The sequence below is a fragment of the Acomys russatus genome, chromosome 15 (genome assembly GCF_903995435.1).
Source record: "Acomys russatus chromosome 15, mAcoRus1.1, whole genome shotgun sequence".
NCBI lineage: Eukaryota > Metazoa > Chordata > Mammalia > Rodentia > Muridae > Acomys > Acomys russatus.
The window spans coordinates 28,428,787-28,447,788 of NC_067151.1; the positions used below are offsets into that span (position 1 = coordinate 28,428,787).

Here is a 19,002-nt window from a genome sequence, read left to right on the forward strand (position 1 = left end):
TCGTAGTTATGAGTGCTCTACTTAAGAAACTGATAGTGCTTAGTATCTTGCCTACTGCAGAAAAATACACTGATTTTAGCTTGTACGTATAGTATAGTGAAAAGCTAGTTTGGAGACTGCATGAAGTAAGCCTGAATCCTTTTATTATCACTTCAAAAATCCATTCTTCCCCCTCCCCCCAACCCCCAAATCCTCAATTTCCTAATGTCATCTGTTCATATTGTCAGGATTGTTTCAAGACCCTCTTTAGCCACTGTGTACTTGGGATTTTGAATCACTTACACAAAACCCATATATTGGTTTAAATTATCTATAGTACTCATATGATAATTCATTTCTGATGTACTATAAGTAGATTTTTAAATTAGCAACTAGGCTGCAAAGGGAGATTGGAGAGAAAGAAAGAAAGAAACAACAAACAAACAAACCAGCGTTTATTTGCAGCCGGTTACTTTCTCCTTCTCTCTTTATGAGAGTCTAAGGGGTCTTTCTTTCTCTCTCTCTCTCTCTCTTTTTTAATGGTTTCTTTTCAGTCCAAATTTGATGTGGTTCTTCCTGTACAGTTCTATTAGGAGCATAATGGCTGTTTCTGTGAATTTTGTTAGCATCTCCATTTTGTTGTGAATGGTACTCTTAGGCATCATCTTCTGGATTTTAATGTCACACTTTTTACTTCTGTCAGCTCCTGGTACTTCTTTAGCTTTCTTTTGCATTTTTGCTATTACAGCAAGAAGTGTTACATTCAAGGCTTTGGTTGGAGAATCACCTTAGCAAGGTCATTTAGTTTATTTGATAAGTTTTGTAACTCTATTGCTAAGTTTCCCACAATGTTCACTTTAAGCCTGCCCATTCTTTCTCCATCCCTTCCTTCCTAATCTTCTTCTGTGTGGTTTTTTGTTGTCTTTTTGTTTTAAACACAGGGTCTCACTATGTAGCCCTTGCTAGCTTGCCTCACTGTCAACTAGATTGGTCGTAAACTTACAGAGATCCACCGCCTTTTGCCAGGATTACAGGCATGTGCCAACACACCCTACTCAAAAAGAAAAACAAAAACAGAAAAATTTATGTCAGATCATCCTATTATAGTATTTATATTACTGCATACAAAATAAAGTTGGTTTAAAATAAAGAAAAAATTAAGAGCAGGGAGCAGATCATGTGCTGCTCCTGCAGAGGACCCAAATTTGGTTCCAAGCACCAATGTTGGATGGTGCACAATTTCCCATAACTGACTTTAGAGGATCTGTCTCCTGACCTCTGTAGGTGTTGCATGTACATTCACCCCACCCCTTCCACATACTAAGTAAATTGTTAAAGAACTAATGCTTTAGAGGGGTGGGAATAGAGCCCGGAGAGGTAGTTCAGTAGTTAAGAGCATTTGCTACTCCTGCAAAAGATTGGTTTCTGACTTCCAAGGGCATCGGTTATGCACAGAGTACACATAACACATGCAAACAATACACTCTGTCTTAGTCATTCTTTTATTGCTGTGAAGAGACACTGTAACCAAGATAACTGTTACAAAAGAAACACTTGGGGGCTGGAGAGAGGGCTCAGTGGTTAAGGGCACTGACTGCTTTTCCAGAGGTCCTGAGTTCTATTCCCAGCACCCACATGGTGGCTAACAACAATCTGTAATATGATCTGGTGCCCTCTTTTGATGTGCATGAAGACCGTATACTCATATACATAAAATAAACAAATCTGGAAAAAAAAGAAAAGAAAAAGAACCACATAAGAGAGCTGGCTTACAGTTTCAGTTCATTATCTAGATGGTGGGAAGTATGGCAGCAGGCACGGCAGAACTATGTCCTGATCCCAGTCCTTCTCAAATAGTGGCGCTCTGAGGACTAAGCATTCAGATATATGTGCCTGTGCGAGCCATTTCAAACCACACACACCCTTACCCATAAAATAAATATTTGAAAGTTTTAAAAGTGGTTACAGTGACTTATTTAGTTAACATGTTTATAATTCTATTAACACTTTCTACAGCAAACATGTCTGACAAAGAATTAAAGAAGCTACGTAATAAACAAAGAAGAGCTCAAAAGAAAGCCCAGATAGAAGAAGAGAAAAAAAATGCAGAAAAAGAAAAACAGCAGAGAAATCAGAAAAAGAAAAAGGATGATGACGATGAGGAAATTGGAGGCCCCAAAGAGGAACTGATCCCAGAGAAATTGGCCAAGGTATTTCATAGTCATGCTTAGCACAAGTGAGTGAGTGCCACCGTAGGCTTTTGATATTGAAAACAGTTTTTAGTCTGATTTATGTATTTGTGTTTTGTACAGATGTGTATGTATGTGTGTGGCTGTGTATGTAGAAGTTGGAGGGCAGCTTGTGGAATTCAGGCTCTCAGGCTCACGTAGGCCACCTAGCCAAGACCCTGTCTGGGGAAATTTTTTAAGTCAGTCAGTCGGCCTTTCTTTTTCTTTCTTTCTTTCTTTCTTTCTTTCTTTCTTTCTTTCTTTCTTCCTTTCTTTCTCTTTCTTTCTTTCTTTCTTCTTTCTTTTTTTTCTTCTCTTTCTTTCTTTCTTTCTTTCTTTCTTCCTTTCTTTCTTTTTCTTTCTATGTGTGTGAGTACACTGTCTTCATGCACACCAGAAGAGGGCACCAGATTATATTACAGATGGTTGTGAGCCATCATGTAGTTGCTAGGAATTGAACTCAGGACCTCTGGTAGAGCTGCCAGTGCTCTTAATCTCTGAGCCATCTCTCCATCCCATTTATTTATTTATTTATTTATTTATTTATTTATTTATTTATTTATTTAATCTAGACTCTGACTTGAGGATTTTAACCATCGAGCCCAATTCTAGATACTGTCACATAAGTTATATTGGTTAGTAACCTGTCTTTCTTTGTTCACAAGGATCCTAGTCTATGGGGATAATAATTGTGCTAAACCAGTAGAATAAGCACACCCCTTGAAATCTAAAATCATTATGTAAGAAAATTAGGATATGAAAGAAACAGAGAATGCATTTATACAGGGCAGGTGCTTGGTACCCTCTTAGAAATAGCAGTAGTGGTAAAGGAAAGCAATGTGATTTGACTCTCACATGCCATATTTGCACATTTTTACACTATGTAACTATTGGGACAGAATAGTGTTCTCTGAGCTCCCTATAAAGCAGAACTGCTATGTCACGCCTCCTTTAGAAGGTTTTCCTGAGTCTGGCCTGTAAAAAGAACTTTTATTTTCCTGAGATAATTGTTACCTCTGGGAATTATTGCATCTGTCTGCTAGCCGTGGGAGCTTCTAGCCTCCATAAAGTATGTTTTCAGGCTCTTTCACCCTTTCTTCTTCTTTCTGAACTGCTGGCTGGTTCAACTCAGCTGTTCTGGCTCAAATTCCTCTCCCAGCTGACTTGTTCAATCTCTAGGCCTCAAACTAACTTCAGCAGTCTTTTCCAGTCTTCTGGCTCCTTCTCATTCTCTGATCCATTCAGTCTTCACCTCAGTTCTCTTTCTGCAACTTACTTATTACTGTTGTGGTAAGAACAGCCTCTGTCTCTGCGTTGCCCCTTACATAGCTTCCTTTCAGAATGGAGCATTTTAATATCCTGGAAACAGTTAAACAATAACATACTCTCTTGCCTCCTCAGTTTTTGTTTTCATTGTCAAGTATTTAAGGGTAAATAAATAAAAAGATTTGTTGAAAAAAATTTCTTCATTGTCATATTTTCAGGGTTTTCCTTATCATAAATGTTTGATACTTTCTAAAATTTGAATGTTTTAATCTAAAGGCTTTCACAGGTTTCTCATGTACAAAAAAGTTCTCTAGCATTATTAAATAAAGAAAGAATAATTCATCCTTCTGCCACACGGGCCCGCAGTGTTGTTTTGTACCACATATCACAATATGGTCTACTGACTATTAGTAGCTAGTGTTATAGGGTTTCAGAAGCAACTGTTTCTGGGTGCTTTGTTTGAGAAGAATGTGGTAGAAGGAACCCTTCTCATAGGTTGTTGCTCACTATACAGTATTATTACTTGCTAGGAACATAAGACCCTTCCCCTTCTAATATAAGTACTTCAGAGATGGCTAATCCAGCAACATTCATACCTGTCTGATAGTGGCAAGGGCAGAGAGTATATCAAGATGTCATAATTACTGGTTGCAACATTGAAGGCTGTTTTAAAAGTTGCTGCCAAATATGGGTACATAGCCTAAAGTGTAGATGTAGATGGGACATGTAATGATAATCAATTCAAGATAGCATACATATAAAATAAAACCATTAAATACCTGGCACAGTGCCCGGCACAGTGGTGCACGCCTTCAATCCCAGCACTTGGGAGGCAGAGGCAGATGGATTGCTGTGAGTTCGAGGCCAGCCTGGTCTACAGAGTGAGTCCAGGACAGCCAAGGCTACACAGAGAAACCCTCTCTCAAAAAACCAAATAAATAGATAAATAAGTAACATTAGATATCATCAGTAATTCTACCCATGGGGAAATGGAAGGTGGCATGGGTTTAGTTAAAGTTTTGATGAACACTTGGTGCGTACTCCAGCCCAGGTCATCCTCAAGCTTGCAGCAGTCTTCCTTTGTAAGAATCAAGTGCTAGAATTACAGGCATGAGCCACCATACCCTGCATACAATTTCCAAACTTAAAATCTGCTTTGAAGTCTAATCTTCATGAGACATATGGTTTGTTTTGTTTTTTTTGTTTTTTTTTGGTTTGGTTTGGTTTGTTTGTTTGATTTTGAGACCGCATTTCTCTGTGTAGCCTTGCCTGTCCTGGACTAACTTTGTCGACCAGCCTGGCCTCAAACTCACAGCGATCCGCCTGCCTCTGCGCCCCCCACCCCCACCCCCCAGTGCTGGGATTAAAGGTGTGCGCCACCACCGCCTGGCTCATGAGACATATGTATGTCTATTTCTCAACATAGCAACAAAATGTGTAAATTACTTGTGTCTCCAGTTTAGCATGAGTCAGTAATCGGTATTCATGAATTCCTTCATGTACTGCTCAATGTTTCTCTTTATACTTTCCCAGGGCCATCAGACTGTATTGTTCTTTCAACATAGTGAATGTTTTCTTTCACATTTGCTTTATTTTATGTGTATGAGTCTTTTTCTTATGTATGTCTGTGCATCTTAGGAGTAACTAGTGCCAGCAGAGGTAAGAAGAGGGTGTAGAGTTACACGTGGTTGTAAGCTACCATGTGAGTGCTGGGAACCAAAGTTTAGTCCTCCCAAGTACAGCAATTGCTCTTTAACTAGTGGGCCATGTCTCTGGCACCTAGCCAGTCATTTTTAAACTCTCCTTCTTGGGGCCTAGCATTTACTTAGTGGCTTACCACAGTCTGAACTCCAGTCCTAGGGCATTCCACACTCTTCTAGCCTCTGAGAACCATGTTACACATGTGATTCAGAGACACACACACAGACAAAACACTAGCATACATCAAAAGTAAAAAATCATTGAAGACAGTTCTAGAGTTGAAAATTGCCTTTGTGTAGCCTATGGGCAGGTTGAAATCTGACAATATATTTCTGGGCAACTGGTAAGTGCCTTCTTTTATTTTTTACTTGTGGCCAAAGAAAATAGTTTAAATTAAGTTCATATTCCTCAAGAATCTTAATTCTTTTTGTATAATGTCTTTCATTTTTGTTAGGTCGAAACACCGTTGGAAGAAGCTATTAAGTTTTTAACACCATTGAAGAACTTGGTGAAGAACAAGATAGAAACTCATCTTTTTGCCTTTGAGATTTACTTTAGGAAAGGTAGGATATTAGAGTATAGTAGATGTGATAAAACTGCTCTTGTTTCTTAGGGTTAGTGTCACCCATCACTATTGCATTTCTTCACAGATGCCAATACAGATTCCTCATAAAAATGTATGCTATGTAGACTGTTGTAGGAAATACATTGGTGTATCTGTCCTCTTAGAGAACACAGAGCCCAACAGCAGATACACACTGGTCCCTAGTATTAAGTCAGATACAGTGATCACCTAACGTGTTAGGTGAAAGAACTGAGGGTTTCTGGTAATGTTGTTTAATATAAGTACAGAGTTTAGGATGACAGAGCTAAGCATCAGATAATTTTTAGCTGTTATGAGTTGATGTCATAAATATAAACCAGTTTCTGAGCTAGATCTTAAAAGGATAGTTTTGGATTCTGAAGGAAATAGTATCCACTAAAACTAGAATGTGTCAACAGTGTTGGTGTCTGTGTTGTTTGGAGGGACAAGGTGAAGGAGAAGTTAATAATCTTGTCTTTCACATTCAGAGTGAGATATATATATATATATATATATGTATATAGACGACAAAATTTCAGAGTACTGAATTTATGTAATTCAGGTAGTTCATTGGAAATGTTTATTAAGGTAGTGTGAATTGAAGTGAAAAGCTGGTTATTAGTAGGATCAGGCTAAGACTGTTACATCAGAAAATAACTGTTATGAAGCAGGGCATATGAATTCAGGCCATGTGAGCAAAATATATATATATATATATATATTCTAATATAACTTTTATTTTGAAATAAGATGTAAAACTTAGTATTAATTGAACATATATTTGTTTATTGAGACAAGTCCCCATATTATCCTGGCCAGCCTGAAACTCACTCTGTAGATCAGGCTGGACTTGAACTTGGCAGCAATCCTGGCATCCCAAGCCTGGGATCATGTATGTGTATCAGCATGCCCAGTTAATATATTTATGGAGGTATATAATAATACTATAGAAGTGATTAGGAAGAAATAGGTCAAAAGATAACAAAAATTGGTTTTTGATAGATTTTTTTAAGTAGTTAAAATATATCTTATATTTTCTACTTTTCACGTTATAACTTTGAAAGAAATTGATTAAGTAATTTTCTCTTTGTAGTCCTAGCTGTCCTGGACTTGCTTAGTGGGTCAGGCTGGCCTCAAACTCACAGAACTTCCCTGCTACTTCTGTCTCTGCCCCCTGAGTGCTGGGATTAAAGGTGTGCACCATCACACCTGGCTAATTTCCTTTAAAAAAAAAAAAAAAGATTTATTTATTTATCACTTATACAGTATTCACCAGAAGAGGGCACTGGATCTCATTATAGATGTCTATGAACCACCATGTCGTTACTGGGAATTGAACTCAGGACTCTTGGAAGCGCAGCCAGTGCTCTTTACCTCTGACCCATCTATCCAGCCCTAATTTTCATATTTTTAACTTACTTTTTTTGGTGTGTTGTGGGGGGAGGGGACACACACAGGGTTTTACTGTGAGTCATGGCTGGCCTGGAACTCACAGAGGTCCTGTCTGCCTTTGTTTCTTAAGCACTGGGATTAAAAGGGTGTACCACCATGCTTTGCTACCCCCAGTTCATTATAAAAGTAATCTTAGAGGGCCAGCAAGATACTCATTGGGTACCCCCAAGCTGGACAATTGAGTTCCATCCAACCCCAGAATCCATTTGGAAGAGAAAGAAAACTGACTCTTAGAATCCTTCTCTGACCTCCACAAGTGGACACAGAGTCCAATGTAGCAACTTCTCCTGTAATCTCAGCAGAAGGCTCATGCTTTCTAGGCCACCCCCCAACATAGTGAAGACGCCTGTGTCTATAATGTAACTAAAAGAATGAAAATGTTAGCCACGTGTGGTGGCACAGGCCTTTAATCCCAGCACTCTGGATCGCTGTGAGTTTGAGGCCTGCCTCGTCTACAAAGTGTGTCCAAGACAGCCAAGGCTACACAGTGAAACCTTGTCTCGAAAAAGAAAGAAAGAAAGAAAATGTTTCTAGATAGAATTTCCAAATGCACAAAAGTTGCTGTGTTTAAAGGGGTCACAACACCTTGCAGTGGTGTCTAGTAGGTGATGATAAAGAACATAGCAGGAATTTTAGTATTTTCTGAGTTTGGGGTGTATGGGTTTTAGAAGTAGTTAGGGTTTTATGCTTCGATATTTGAAGCGTGATACCAAATTAGGAAAGTCTCAACAAAGAGGTGACTATCAAGAAGACTCAGTGTAAGTTTCTGTTTAACAGGTGGAGGCACCGCTGAGACTTGGGAAAGGTAAGCAGGTGGGAATAGGGATAGTGTAGAGCACTAGACATAGTCTGGGTGGACGCATCCAGAGGTGGCAGAAAGAGAACTATCTGTCACAGAACACAGGAAAGGAAGTAATGGAAGCTAGAAAGGAAAAGGCGTTTCTCTGTTTATATGATACTAGTTCATATTACAGAATGTTGTATAAGTTCTGTTTGGTGGAACCACTTGAATGGTATGTGGAAATAACTAACATGTAGCCAATTGGAGGGAAGATGTTTGCTTCAAGGTTGTTATAGCTCATATGTTGTGTTTGTAAGGTTCTTGGAAGGACAACTTATTTTATCAAATTATCAAAATATTTTTTCTTTTTATAGAAAAGTTTCTTTTGATGCTACAATCAGTAAAGCGGGCATTTGCTATTGATCCTAGTCATCCCTGGCTACATGAGTGCATGATTCGACTGTTTAATTCTGGTAGGTTTTTATTCCCATATCGCACACACTTGACTAGTAGTTGGTAATGAGTGTAGAACTTGAGTTCCAAGACCCACACAGTCACCTCTAACTCCAGCTCTGGGGCTTCTAGTGTCATTTTTAGCCTCCAGTGGCACCCAAATACATACCGTATACACATAAGTAAAAGCAAATAATGTGAACATAAAGTCATGTTAAAGGTACTACATATTCAGTTAGCTGAGAGAAAAACGGGGTTCTTTTGCTTGTGATTTTTATTTTAAGGCCTTAAATACTTGTGGTACTGGTACAGAATGTTAGATTCAAGTATTTGGGAATCACATTTGGCGTTCTCTGTTTCTGTAGTGGGCTTGAACCTAGAGCCTTGTGCATGGCACACAAAACATCCTTCTGAGCTGCCAAGAATCTATCAGTATTTTTATTTATTTATTTATTTTTTTTACTTAAAAATAGTCACCTGACAACCAGATCAATACATTATTGTTAGTGTGTAGTAGAAATGCAGAACAAACAGTTGCCAAACCTTTGCTCCCATTCAGGAGAGCAAAGTGAATGTGTGAGCTATACCTGTCTTTTTAATTTCAGTTTTAGGAATTGAGCTCTGGTCACAGGCTTGTCTGGCTAATGCTTTTTTTACCTGCTAAGCCATTTCCCTTAACTTGTTTTGCCTTTTATATTTTCCTTTTTTTTCTTCTTAAGAGAGGTTCTTTCTACATAGTCATGGCTGTCCTAGAATTCAACATATAGACCAGGCTGATTTTAAACCCACCTGCCTCTGCCTCTGCCTCCTGAGTGCTGGGATTTAAAGACATGTACCATCATGCCCAGCTCTATCTTTTGTGTTTGTTTTGTTTTCTCTACTTATGTTAACAATGCTAACTGTTCTGGGAAGACATTGCTTAATTCTGTCTGCTAAGAAGCTAATAGCATGAACCAATATGATTTCAGTTGAGGATGTTGGGGGAACCAAATAAAAGTTCATTAGAGTTGAGCTGTGGTGGCCCATACCTTTAATCCCAGCACGCAGTAGACAGAGGTAGGTAGGTTTCTGTGTTGGAAGCCAACGTGGTCTACTGAGTGAGTTCCAGGATAGTCAGGGCTACACAGTGAGTGAAGCCTCTGTCTTGTGTGTCGATCCCCTCCCCCCTCCGAAAAAATTTTACTAGAAAATGATTTATTGCTGGAAACATGCCATTAATCCCAGCACTTAGGGAAGCAGAGGTAGGCAGATCATTGTGAGTTCAATGCCAGCCTGGTCTACAAAGTGAGTCCAGGATTGCCAAGACTACACAGAAAAAATTATTTTTTTTTTTTACCTGACCTCCTATTGCTAATTACTTTGCATTGATTCATGAAACTTACTAACTTATCATGGAAGATAATCAAGTTTTGTATATAGCCATCATGTACTAAACCTGATTTTGAGCTTTCACCTAAGATATAGGTAAGATTTTATTACATAGACGTCATAGAATATTTTTATTTTTTTGTGTGTGTGATTTATTTTATTAATCAATTAATTTGTTTGTTTGAGACAGGGTGTTTCTGTGTAGCCCTGGCTGTTCTGGAACTCACCAAGTAGACCAGGCTGGCCTCAAACACATGGAGATTCCCTGCCTAGGATTAAACACATGCAGCACTACTCCTGGCCCAAATTTTATTTGTTTTTATTTGATATATATGAATGTTTTGCATGTATATTTGTATGCATTTCTATATGCATTTTGTGTGTGTCTGGTATAAGCTAGAAAAAGATGCCAGGAACAGAATGCAGTTTCTCTGCAAGGTGGCTAGAGCTCTTTACCACTGAACTCCCTCTCAAGACCCCAAGTAACATTTAAGTTTTATTTCCGGTGGTTGTGTTTTTGCTGTTGCTGGTGGTGCCTTTGGGTTTGCGTTAGTTTGCTTATTCATATTTTGGTGCTTAAAAAGACAGATAATTGATATCTTTGTGGAAAACATAGCTATGGTGTACATGATTCTTTTTTTTTTTTTTTTTTTTTTTTCTGTTTTTCTCATTTTCTTTCTGCATTCCATCCCTTTTTCTTTTCAAGTCAGGGTGTTAGTTGGTAGTTCTGGCCTTGAACTTACAAAGATTTGCCTGCCTCTGCCTCTTGAGCACCACCACGCCACGCCTACAAATTTATCTGTCTGTTTGTTTATTTATTTATTTATGGTTTTTTGAAGCAGCATTTCTCTGTGTAGCCTTGGTTGTCCAGGACTCCCTTTGTAGACCAGGCTGGCCTTGAACTCACAGTGATCTACCTGCCTCTGCCTCCCTGAGTGCTGGGATTAAAGGCATGCACCACCATGCCCAGTGTGGGTAGGTCTGTAGGTAGGTAGGGGTATAGGGGTGTGTGTGTGTGCACGCGCGCTGCGTTGCTAAGAGAAGATAATTTTTCCAAGTGACTGGTTGTCACGTTGGGAGTTTATTTCTGTATTTGCTTTTAGAAATGTACTTAAAGTGCTAGTGCCATAGTGCACAACAAGTAAAAGCCAGGGGATAACCTGTGGGAGCCAAATGCTCTGAAAATCATTAATCCTTAGCTTTGCAACAAGTGCCTTTACCCTCCCAAGTCATCTTGCAGGCCTGAAGATACAGGTTTTCTGTGTATAAATAATATATTTTAAATTTTATGGTGTTTTTTTCCTTCCCGTTTTGTTTTTACCTGAGGGAAATAAATTAAAAACAATAATGAAAATGTTAACTTTCAAAATTAATGGGAACTATATAGTTACTTTCTGTTTATATGTAAAGCATCCCCCAAAGTATTCAGCCACACCATTTTTTATTTTACAGAAGATAGTGTTCTTCGCAATTGGCTAGAGTGTAAAAAGTTTTATTCCTTTTCTACTTTTCCTTCCTAAAAAATAAGTCTTGCTAAATGGTCAGAAAAAGTTAAAATTGCAACTATAATGAAGGGTAAGTTAGTTTTTAGTAACTTAATTGAGTCACTCAGCTTCATAAAAGAAATGCTGTTTAGCTAACTAGTGCCATGTCGGTGAATTAGTTGGTTTAAAATTATCTGCAAGCTATTTCTATGATTACTTAGTGTTTGTTTTTAAACTAGAGGATAATAATTTGTTAATGGAATGCTGAAATCCATTCTTAGCAGCTCATTACTGTCACTTGAAAACCAAGTAGAAATACATAGAAAATATCAGCATACTAAGGATATGGGATGTATGCTTGTTTAATGTTGAAATTGATCAGCAGAGGGTGGTTTGTTTTTTTAAATTTATTCTTTATTGGTTCTTTGTGAATTTTATATCATGCACCCCAATTTACCCTCCCTTTGTACCCACCTTCCACCTTTACCACCCCCATCCCCCCAACAGAGAGAAACGCTATAGACACACTATAACAGTTGCTGAACTGTGGGGTTATTAGGCTTTTAAAATACAGACCTGGGGCTAGGCAGATAGCCTAATAGGTTTGATGACTACATGAAGATGTGTATTCAGATCCCCAGCATCCACATAAAAAAGGTGGTTGTGGCCTCCACTTTGAGGCGGATCTCAGTGCAGAGTTTTTAACTGAGGAAAATCTCTTTACTGTTTTCAAAACTGTAGTAAAATAAGTATAATTTATTGAATACCAATTGCATAGTTAAAGTGACATGTAGTAGCTTTTCCTTAAGGCATCTTTTAGGGTACTTCTCACCGTGTTTCAACCTTTGTCAGAGTATCTAACTGCTAAGAGTGTTTGTTTCCTAATTTATTTAACAGTGTGTGAAAGTAAAGACTTACCTGAAACAGTTAGAACAGTATTAAAACAAGAAATGAACCGTCTTTTTGGAGCAACAAATCCAAAGAATTTTAATGAAACTTTCCTGAAAAGGAATTCTGATTCATTGCCACATAGATTATCAGGTAATCAATCTATTTGGTCCTTCTAGTAGCCTTCTTGGACAGCTTCTCATGCTTTAATGAATCACCATTAAGGTAAGGTATACATTTTGCTCAAAATGGCAGTATATACTGTACTTTTCCTAGGAAAATAGACCATATATAGATGTTTCTTCTATATTTTACATTTTTGTGAGACAGAATTATTACAGTAAAGTAGTTTCTACTGATTTAGCACTACCATTATAAACAAATAAGTACAACTGATTTTTTTGTTGTTGGTTTGATTTGGTTTGGTTTTGGACATGATCTCACTATGTTACCCTGCCTCACCTGGAAGTCACTATATAGACAAGACTAGCCTCTAATTCATAGAGATCTGCCTGCCTCTGCCTCCAGTTTCTGGGCCTAAAGGCATGTGCCACCTCACAACTGAATTTAAGTGGGTTTTACAAAACTTCAGTACTCAACCCACCCCAGTGAACTTAAAAGTGTGTATTACACTACTGTGTAGGTTCTTGTGCTGGGGTCTCATGCTTCCCTTATTGTGGTCATAAGGCTCACCTAGTGTGATTTTGATTACCCATGCTGTGCATTTTTCTTGGTAAGCTAAATAGCTGAAAACTGTGCTGCATTTCAGAAAGCCTGAGCCAAGAAGAATAATTCACCATGAATGTCTGGGTTTTATTAGTGTGCTTTAAAAATAACTGGTTAAAGTGGTAGCACACACCTGTAATCCCAGTGCTCTGAAGGCAGAGGTGGCCGGTTTCAATGTGTTCATGGGCAGCCTGGTCTACCTTGTGAGCTTCAGGCCAGGGCTACACAATAAGCTCTGTCTCAGACAAAACAAAGCAAACCTGGCTAAAGCCTAGAAGCTTTGTCTGCTGCTGTGAGAAGCTGAGTGCAAGCTTTTGTCTCAGACCGTTGAAATTGGCTGTTCCTCTCATGCCTTTTCCCACATGAAATTAATGAGTCATCTGCTTTCTCTAGCAAATTACTGTATTTAGTTGGAAAATGATTCATGATCTCATTACACCAAGACAAATATTAGAATATTTGTGTTGTTTCGTGGTTTTGATTATGTGTGGTTTACTAACACATTCTCTTTCAATGGATGGGTGTCTATTACATACCTTAATCCTCTCTCCTACGTTAGACAGTCCAGCCCTCTCAGGTTATTGTAACTGTTTTCAATGGCACTTCATACACATATCTTCTGTTTTACATCTAAATGAGTAGAGGCCAAGATTCTATTCAAGGTTCCTAAACTGTGACAATTCTTTCTTCCCGTTTAGCTGCCAAAATGGTATATTATTTAGATTCTTCTAGTCAGAAACGAGCAATAGAGTTGGCAACAACACTTGATGCGTCCCTCACCAACAGAAACCTTCAGGTAATGGGGTCTATTTATTTATTTAAAGTAATCTCTCTGTAAGAAAAACTAACAACTCTTACTTCTCACTACAAACAATGAAATAATTTTTGTTACTTATCTGTAATGTTTTCCAAATCCTTATTATCTGTTAGAAATTTATTTTTAAGGGACAATGTGTGTATATGTGTGTGTTTGTGTTCTTGTGCACAAGTATACCAGGTTATTTGGTACTTAATAACTAGTTTCATATATATAACTTACTTAGAAATATGTTATGATAAAATTATATGTATATAGGGTGGAGCGATAACTCAGTGGTTAAGAATACTGGATGTTCTTTTAGGATATCTGGGTTCAATCCCTACCACCCACATAGCAGCTCACAAATATTACATCAGTTCTAGGGATCCATTGCCCTTTTCTGGCTTCCATGGACACGGAGCACACATGGGTACATAGATATACATAAAAGCAAACACTCGTACACCTATAAAGAAATCTTTTAAAAATTAAAAATATATATAAATGGTTATTTTTGAATTTCAGTTATGTTTCAGGATATCTATATATCTTGCAACCATTTATGAGCATTCAGTGGTCTCAGCTAGGATTCTGACACATTTAAGATGTAGGGTCAGCCTGGTCTACAAAATGGGTTCCAGGACAGCCAGAGAGCTACATGGAACTTGAAAACACAAAACAATGACTTTTAGAGTAGTAGCTATTGTGACATTTTGACAATGTCAATTGTAATTTACACTATAAACAAAAGACAGCTACATTGTAGTATAGTTGCCCCAATAAAAAGAGTACTTGCTCTAGTCCAGGCTTTTATTATAAGCACTTAAGAGAAGATGGATTGCTGTGAATTGGGGGCAGTGTGGTCTATACAGCGAGACCCTGTCTAAAAATGGAGTGCTTGCTGAAAGATAGCTTGTGTGTGTGTTCACTACTCAGCCATAAATCCAGCTGACAGAGTGAAAAAGTCTTCGAACTCTTTGTCAAGGAACACACCATTGAGGGTTGAGTGAGTACTAAGTTTTTTGTATCTTGACAAGGTGTTATGGAAACTAGTGTTGTCTAACTGAAAATGTGAGGAGTGTGCCTCACATGAAGCATTTAAAAATGTATATAATAAAGTAGGGGATAGTCAAAGAACTTGGTGTGTGTGTCTGAAACAGGGTTTCCTGGACTTGGCTTTGTAGACCAGGCTGGCCTCAAACTCACATCAATCTACCTGCCTCTGCCTCCTGAGTGCTGGGATTAAAGGCGTGTGCCACCACGTCCGGCTGAACCTGTTTCTTTAAATCACTTCATACTGAACATCTTTTTGCTTACTTAAATCTTGGACATTTCTTAGGATTGCTCTTTTTTGCAAAAAAAAAAAAAATTCTTTTTTTTAATTTTGTGTCTGTTTTGCCTGTGAGTGTGGATGTGTACCACATACATGCCTGATGTCCTTGGAGATCAGAAGAAGGCGCTAGATTTCCTAGAACCCTTGTTAGGATTAGTCATGAACCACCGTATGGATCCTGAGAAAAACCAAACCCGAGACCTCTTCAAAAGCATTAAGTGCTCTCAACTACTAAGCCATTTTTCCAGCCTCAAGATTTCTTAATTTGAATTTGGAGTTAAATAACTCAGTTTGATTTTGTTTGTTTATTTGATTGATTGATTGGTTTTTGAGACTGTCTTACTATGTAGCCTTGTCCGGACTGGAACTCATTGTATAGACAAGACTGGCCTTGAACTCAAAGATCTGCCTGCTTCTACCTCAGAAGTGCTGGAATTAAACACAGGCCCCCTTGCCAGAACCAGTATTTGATTTTGCTGGCTCATTACTTCCTCAAAAGAAGGGAAGGAAGTAAAATGGCCTATCTGCAGAAATTGGCACTGACATTGTGAGTTTTGTTTTGTTTTGTTTTTAAAGACTTACTTATTTTTATGTGCATTGGTGTTCTGCCTTTGTGTCTTTGCAAGGGTATCTAGTCCCCTGGAATTGAAATTACAGACAATTATGAGCTGCCTTGTGGGTATTAGGAATTGAACCTAGACTCTCTGGAAGAACAGCCAGTGCTTTTAACCACTGAGCCAGTTCTCCCGCCTCAACATTTTAAGTTTAACATTTTTACACAGGGCCAAGCTAGGCAAGGTAAAGGCTGTGTGTTTGCTCAAAGTATCTATCTATCTATCTATCTATCTATCTATCTATCTATCTATCTGTGTGTCTGTCTATCTATCTGTCTATCTATCTATCACACGTATAGTGTTCTGCCTGTATGTAACACCCGTACACCAAAAGGAGGTACTAGATCTCATTATAGGTTGCTGGGAATTGAACTCAGGACCATTGGAAGAACAGCCAGTGCTCTTAACCTCTCAGCCATCTCTCTCGCTCCTCAAAATACCTCTCTAATAACAGTACCTTTTTAATGCTTTATGTATCATCAAATGTTCATATACTTAACTCTGTTTAGATTTGGAATAAACCCTCCATTTCTGAAGAAATTGTTGAATTAGGCCTTGAAGACCATCCTGATGGGATTCATGAGCAGGAAGAAATGCTTTTGTTTTTCTAAAATAGCTGTTCTATTCTTGTTTTGGAAGTCGTTGATGTTGAAGTGTCTCATAGTAAGACTCCTTTTCAACATGTTCTAACATGACCTTCTCTTTCTTTAGACTTGCTTGGAGGTGTTAGAAGCCTTGTGTGGTGGTAGCCTAGGAGACTGTAAAGAAGCTGCTGAAGCATACAGAGCAAACTGCCACAAGCTTTTCCCTTATGCTTTGGCTTTCATGCCTCCTGGATATGAAGAGGACATGAAGATCACAGTTAACGGAGATAGTTCTGCAGAAACTGAAGAACTGGCCAATGAAATTTGAACATCATTAAACAAGCAGATGGAATGACTTTGGACCATATCTAGTGTATAATATTTTTGTCACGCACCTGCTGCATTGCTCTAACTTACACAGAATGAGAGGAGTAAATGTTCTTGCCTTCAAATAGTCTTACTTTTTTTTTTATCCTGCTGAAAACTATATATAAAATATCTAACATTACAGGATATAGATTCCGTTTCTTAAAAAAAATTAAAAGCTGCTAAAATTGAGGGGTTAAAAAAAAAATCCATATCCTATTCCTACCTTCCCTGCCCATGTTTTTAAACTAATTTATATAAAATCTGGAGGCTATTACAGCTAACATAGCAGGTGTGTGGCAGAAATATTACTTTCAATTCGTCTTGTGAGATTTTACTATATCTCAGACAGCATAAATGCTGTTTTAGCACTGGATTCTTTCACTGAGCACAAAGAGTTGTTGGGGCTTTAGCATCTGACTGATTTTGTTACGGGGTTGATTCTTGACCATAGGAAGTATGCAATGTGAATCACTATGTACAGAGCCATCTACAACAGATGCTTGACGTTGTAGAGACTGGGACACATAGCTACCAAGCAGATTAAATGAAACCTAGAAGGTGTTCAGTATGTGTGTTGTGTTTCCAAAATTCACTGTACATGATCAGTTTGGTGTTCTTGTACCACAGTTTTTAACCGAAGGAACCAGTTGGAACAATCTCAATTTTAACTAAAACTTGAAGAACTAAAATAGCAATGCAAACCTTTAGCATTGTTTTGGCCAAACTTGTTAAAACTGTAATGCAAGAACCAAATGCACTGTGATGTGGCACCAACTAATTAGCAAGCATGAATTTTCACCCGAGAGTGAAAAAAAGAAAAAATCTACCATGGCTTGAAGTTAAAGAGCAGAACTCCTGACTACCATTCTATGACTGATCAAGAGACTAATAGCTAAAAACCTCAGCAGGCCTTGTTCACGATATGCAGAAAAAAGTGCTGCAGTTTAGATACCTCTGGAACTTTTCCACAGTGTCACAGGTTTGTAATACTTGAAGCCCTTCATTTCTAAGAATATATTTCTTGCTCAGTTGTTTCAGGCAAGCCCAAGACTTTGTAATTTTTAAAGGGCCCAAGATTTTTTTTTCAATAACAGACCAGCTTCTTTTTCCTGCAGTTACAAATGTAATTTCTTTTTTTTGTTGTCAAACATAAGGTACCAAATATGATGCAATAAATTGTTTTGAAAAACAGTTGTGTGAATATTTCCACTAATCTGAGTTGGGCTTCTGTGAAATACACAGGTGGAAACAGAGGTGGAAGCCAGAGGCAATGAGTGTAGGGCTAGTACAGAGGGGAGCTTTATAGAGTGGGCTAAATGGTGGTGTCAGGGAAGTTCCAGAATTAAGTAGAATGCTGCTCCTTTGTTCCGATTTCATTGAGGGCTAGGATGGTGGCAGGTCCTATGGATGTAATTCAGAATCTGAAAGGAAAACTAAACACGACTATATTGATTGGAAAACGAGCCTTAAACACGTCAAACCTGTACACTGAGAACTAGCCTCAGGCTCAATATTTCTTTATGTTTGCAAGGTCTGAGAAATTAAGTTTTAAGTAAAATGAATTAAGTGTATATAAAATTGAACTTTTGTAGTATTTTAGTTATAGGTAGTACATCCGCTAAAGGGGATTTTCAGAAGGCCATATCCTTTTACTCCATAGAACATGATCTGCATTCCACATCCCAGGCTAAGAGGTCGTGGTGGATGCAAAGATAATGACAGCCTCAACTCCAGTGCTTCGCTTTAACAGGCCCTGTCTCAGGAACATCTTAACAGATGGCAAAAAAAAGAAAAAGAAAAGAGGAAACTTTAAAATTTTTTCTTTTATGAGTGGCAACTAAGTTCTTATTGTTTGGAAAAAACACTAGTGGTATGTGTGCCACTAATTCAGTGCTGGAGGAGGCACCAGCCATATAGTAGGTGTGTATGTGTGGGTTTGTTTAAACTCTACTGTATATCACAATGAAATCTGTCTGTCTGTTTTGGCAATGTTCAAATGATGTAGACTGTCTGAGGACGAATACTCAGAAAGAAGTACTCAGAACTCTAATGCAGATGCCACCAAGAGAAGCTAAACTCCTGTCGTGTACATTGTATTCCAATCCAATTTTACTGGAATTATTGAATAAATCTTTTATTTTCTTTCAGGTTTACTTGATAGTAGATACATTGTCTGGTGTCAAAGGACCTTGACTGGGTTTACCTAAACATTGTACTTTACTCTGAGTCTATCAGCTGGGTCATTTCACATTTACCCCATTCATATTCAGTTAATTTCCAGTGATACTGTGGGGGAAACAGGGTTAGATAAACAAGTTGGGGAAATGCAGTGTGATGTTGTAATCTAAACAAGTGCCTTATGTTTATTGCTAAGAACTGGTGTTATCAACCCTT

General features: G+C 38.1%; 1 protein-coding gene across 1 annotated transcript in view; it reads left to right on the forward strand.

The window, feature by feature from the left end:
• The window catches only part of Naa15 (N-alpha-acetyltransferase 15, NatA auxiliary subunit), a 66,846-nt gene extending 48,438 nt beyond the window's left edge, over window positions 1-18,408 (forward strand). The window contains 6 exon segments of the mRNA XM_051157121.1: window positions 1,996-2,189; window positions 5,629-5,737; window positions 8,365-8,463; window positions 12,193-12,336; window positions 13,608-13,705; window positions 16,367-18,408. Of these exon segments, the coding sequence (XP_051013078.1) occupies window positions 1,996-2,189; window positions 5,629-5,737; window positions 8,365-8,463; window positions 12,193-12,336; window positions 13,608-13,705; window positions 16,367-16,567 (845 nt within the window). The 3' untranslated portion in view covers window positions 16,568-18,408.
• Window positions 18,409-19,002: the final 594 nt, after the last annotated feature.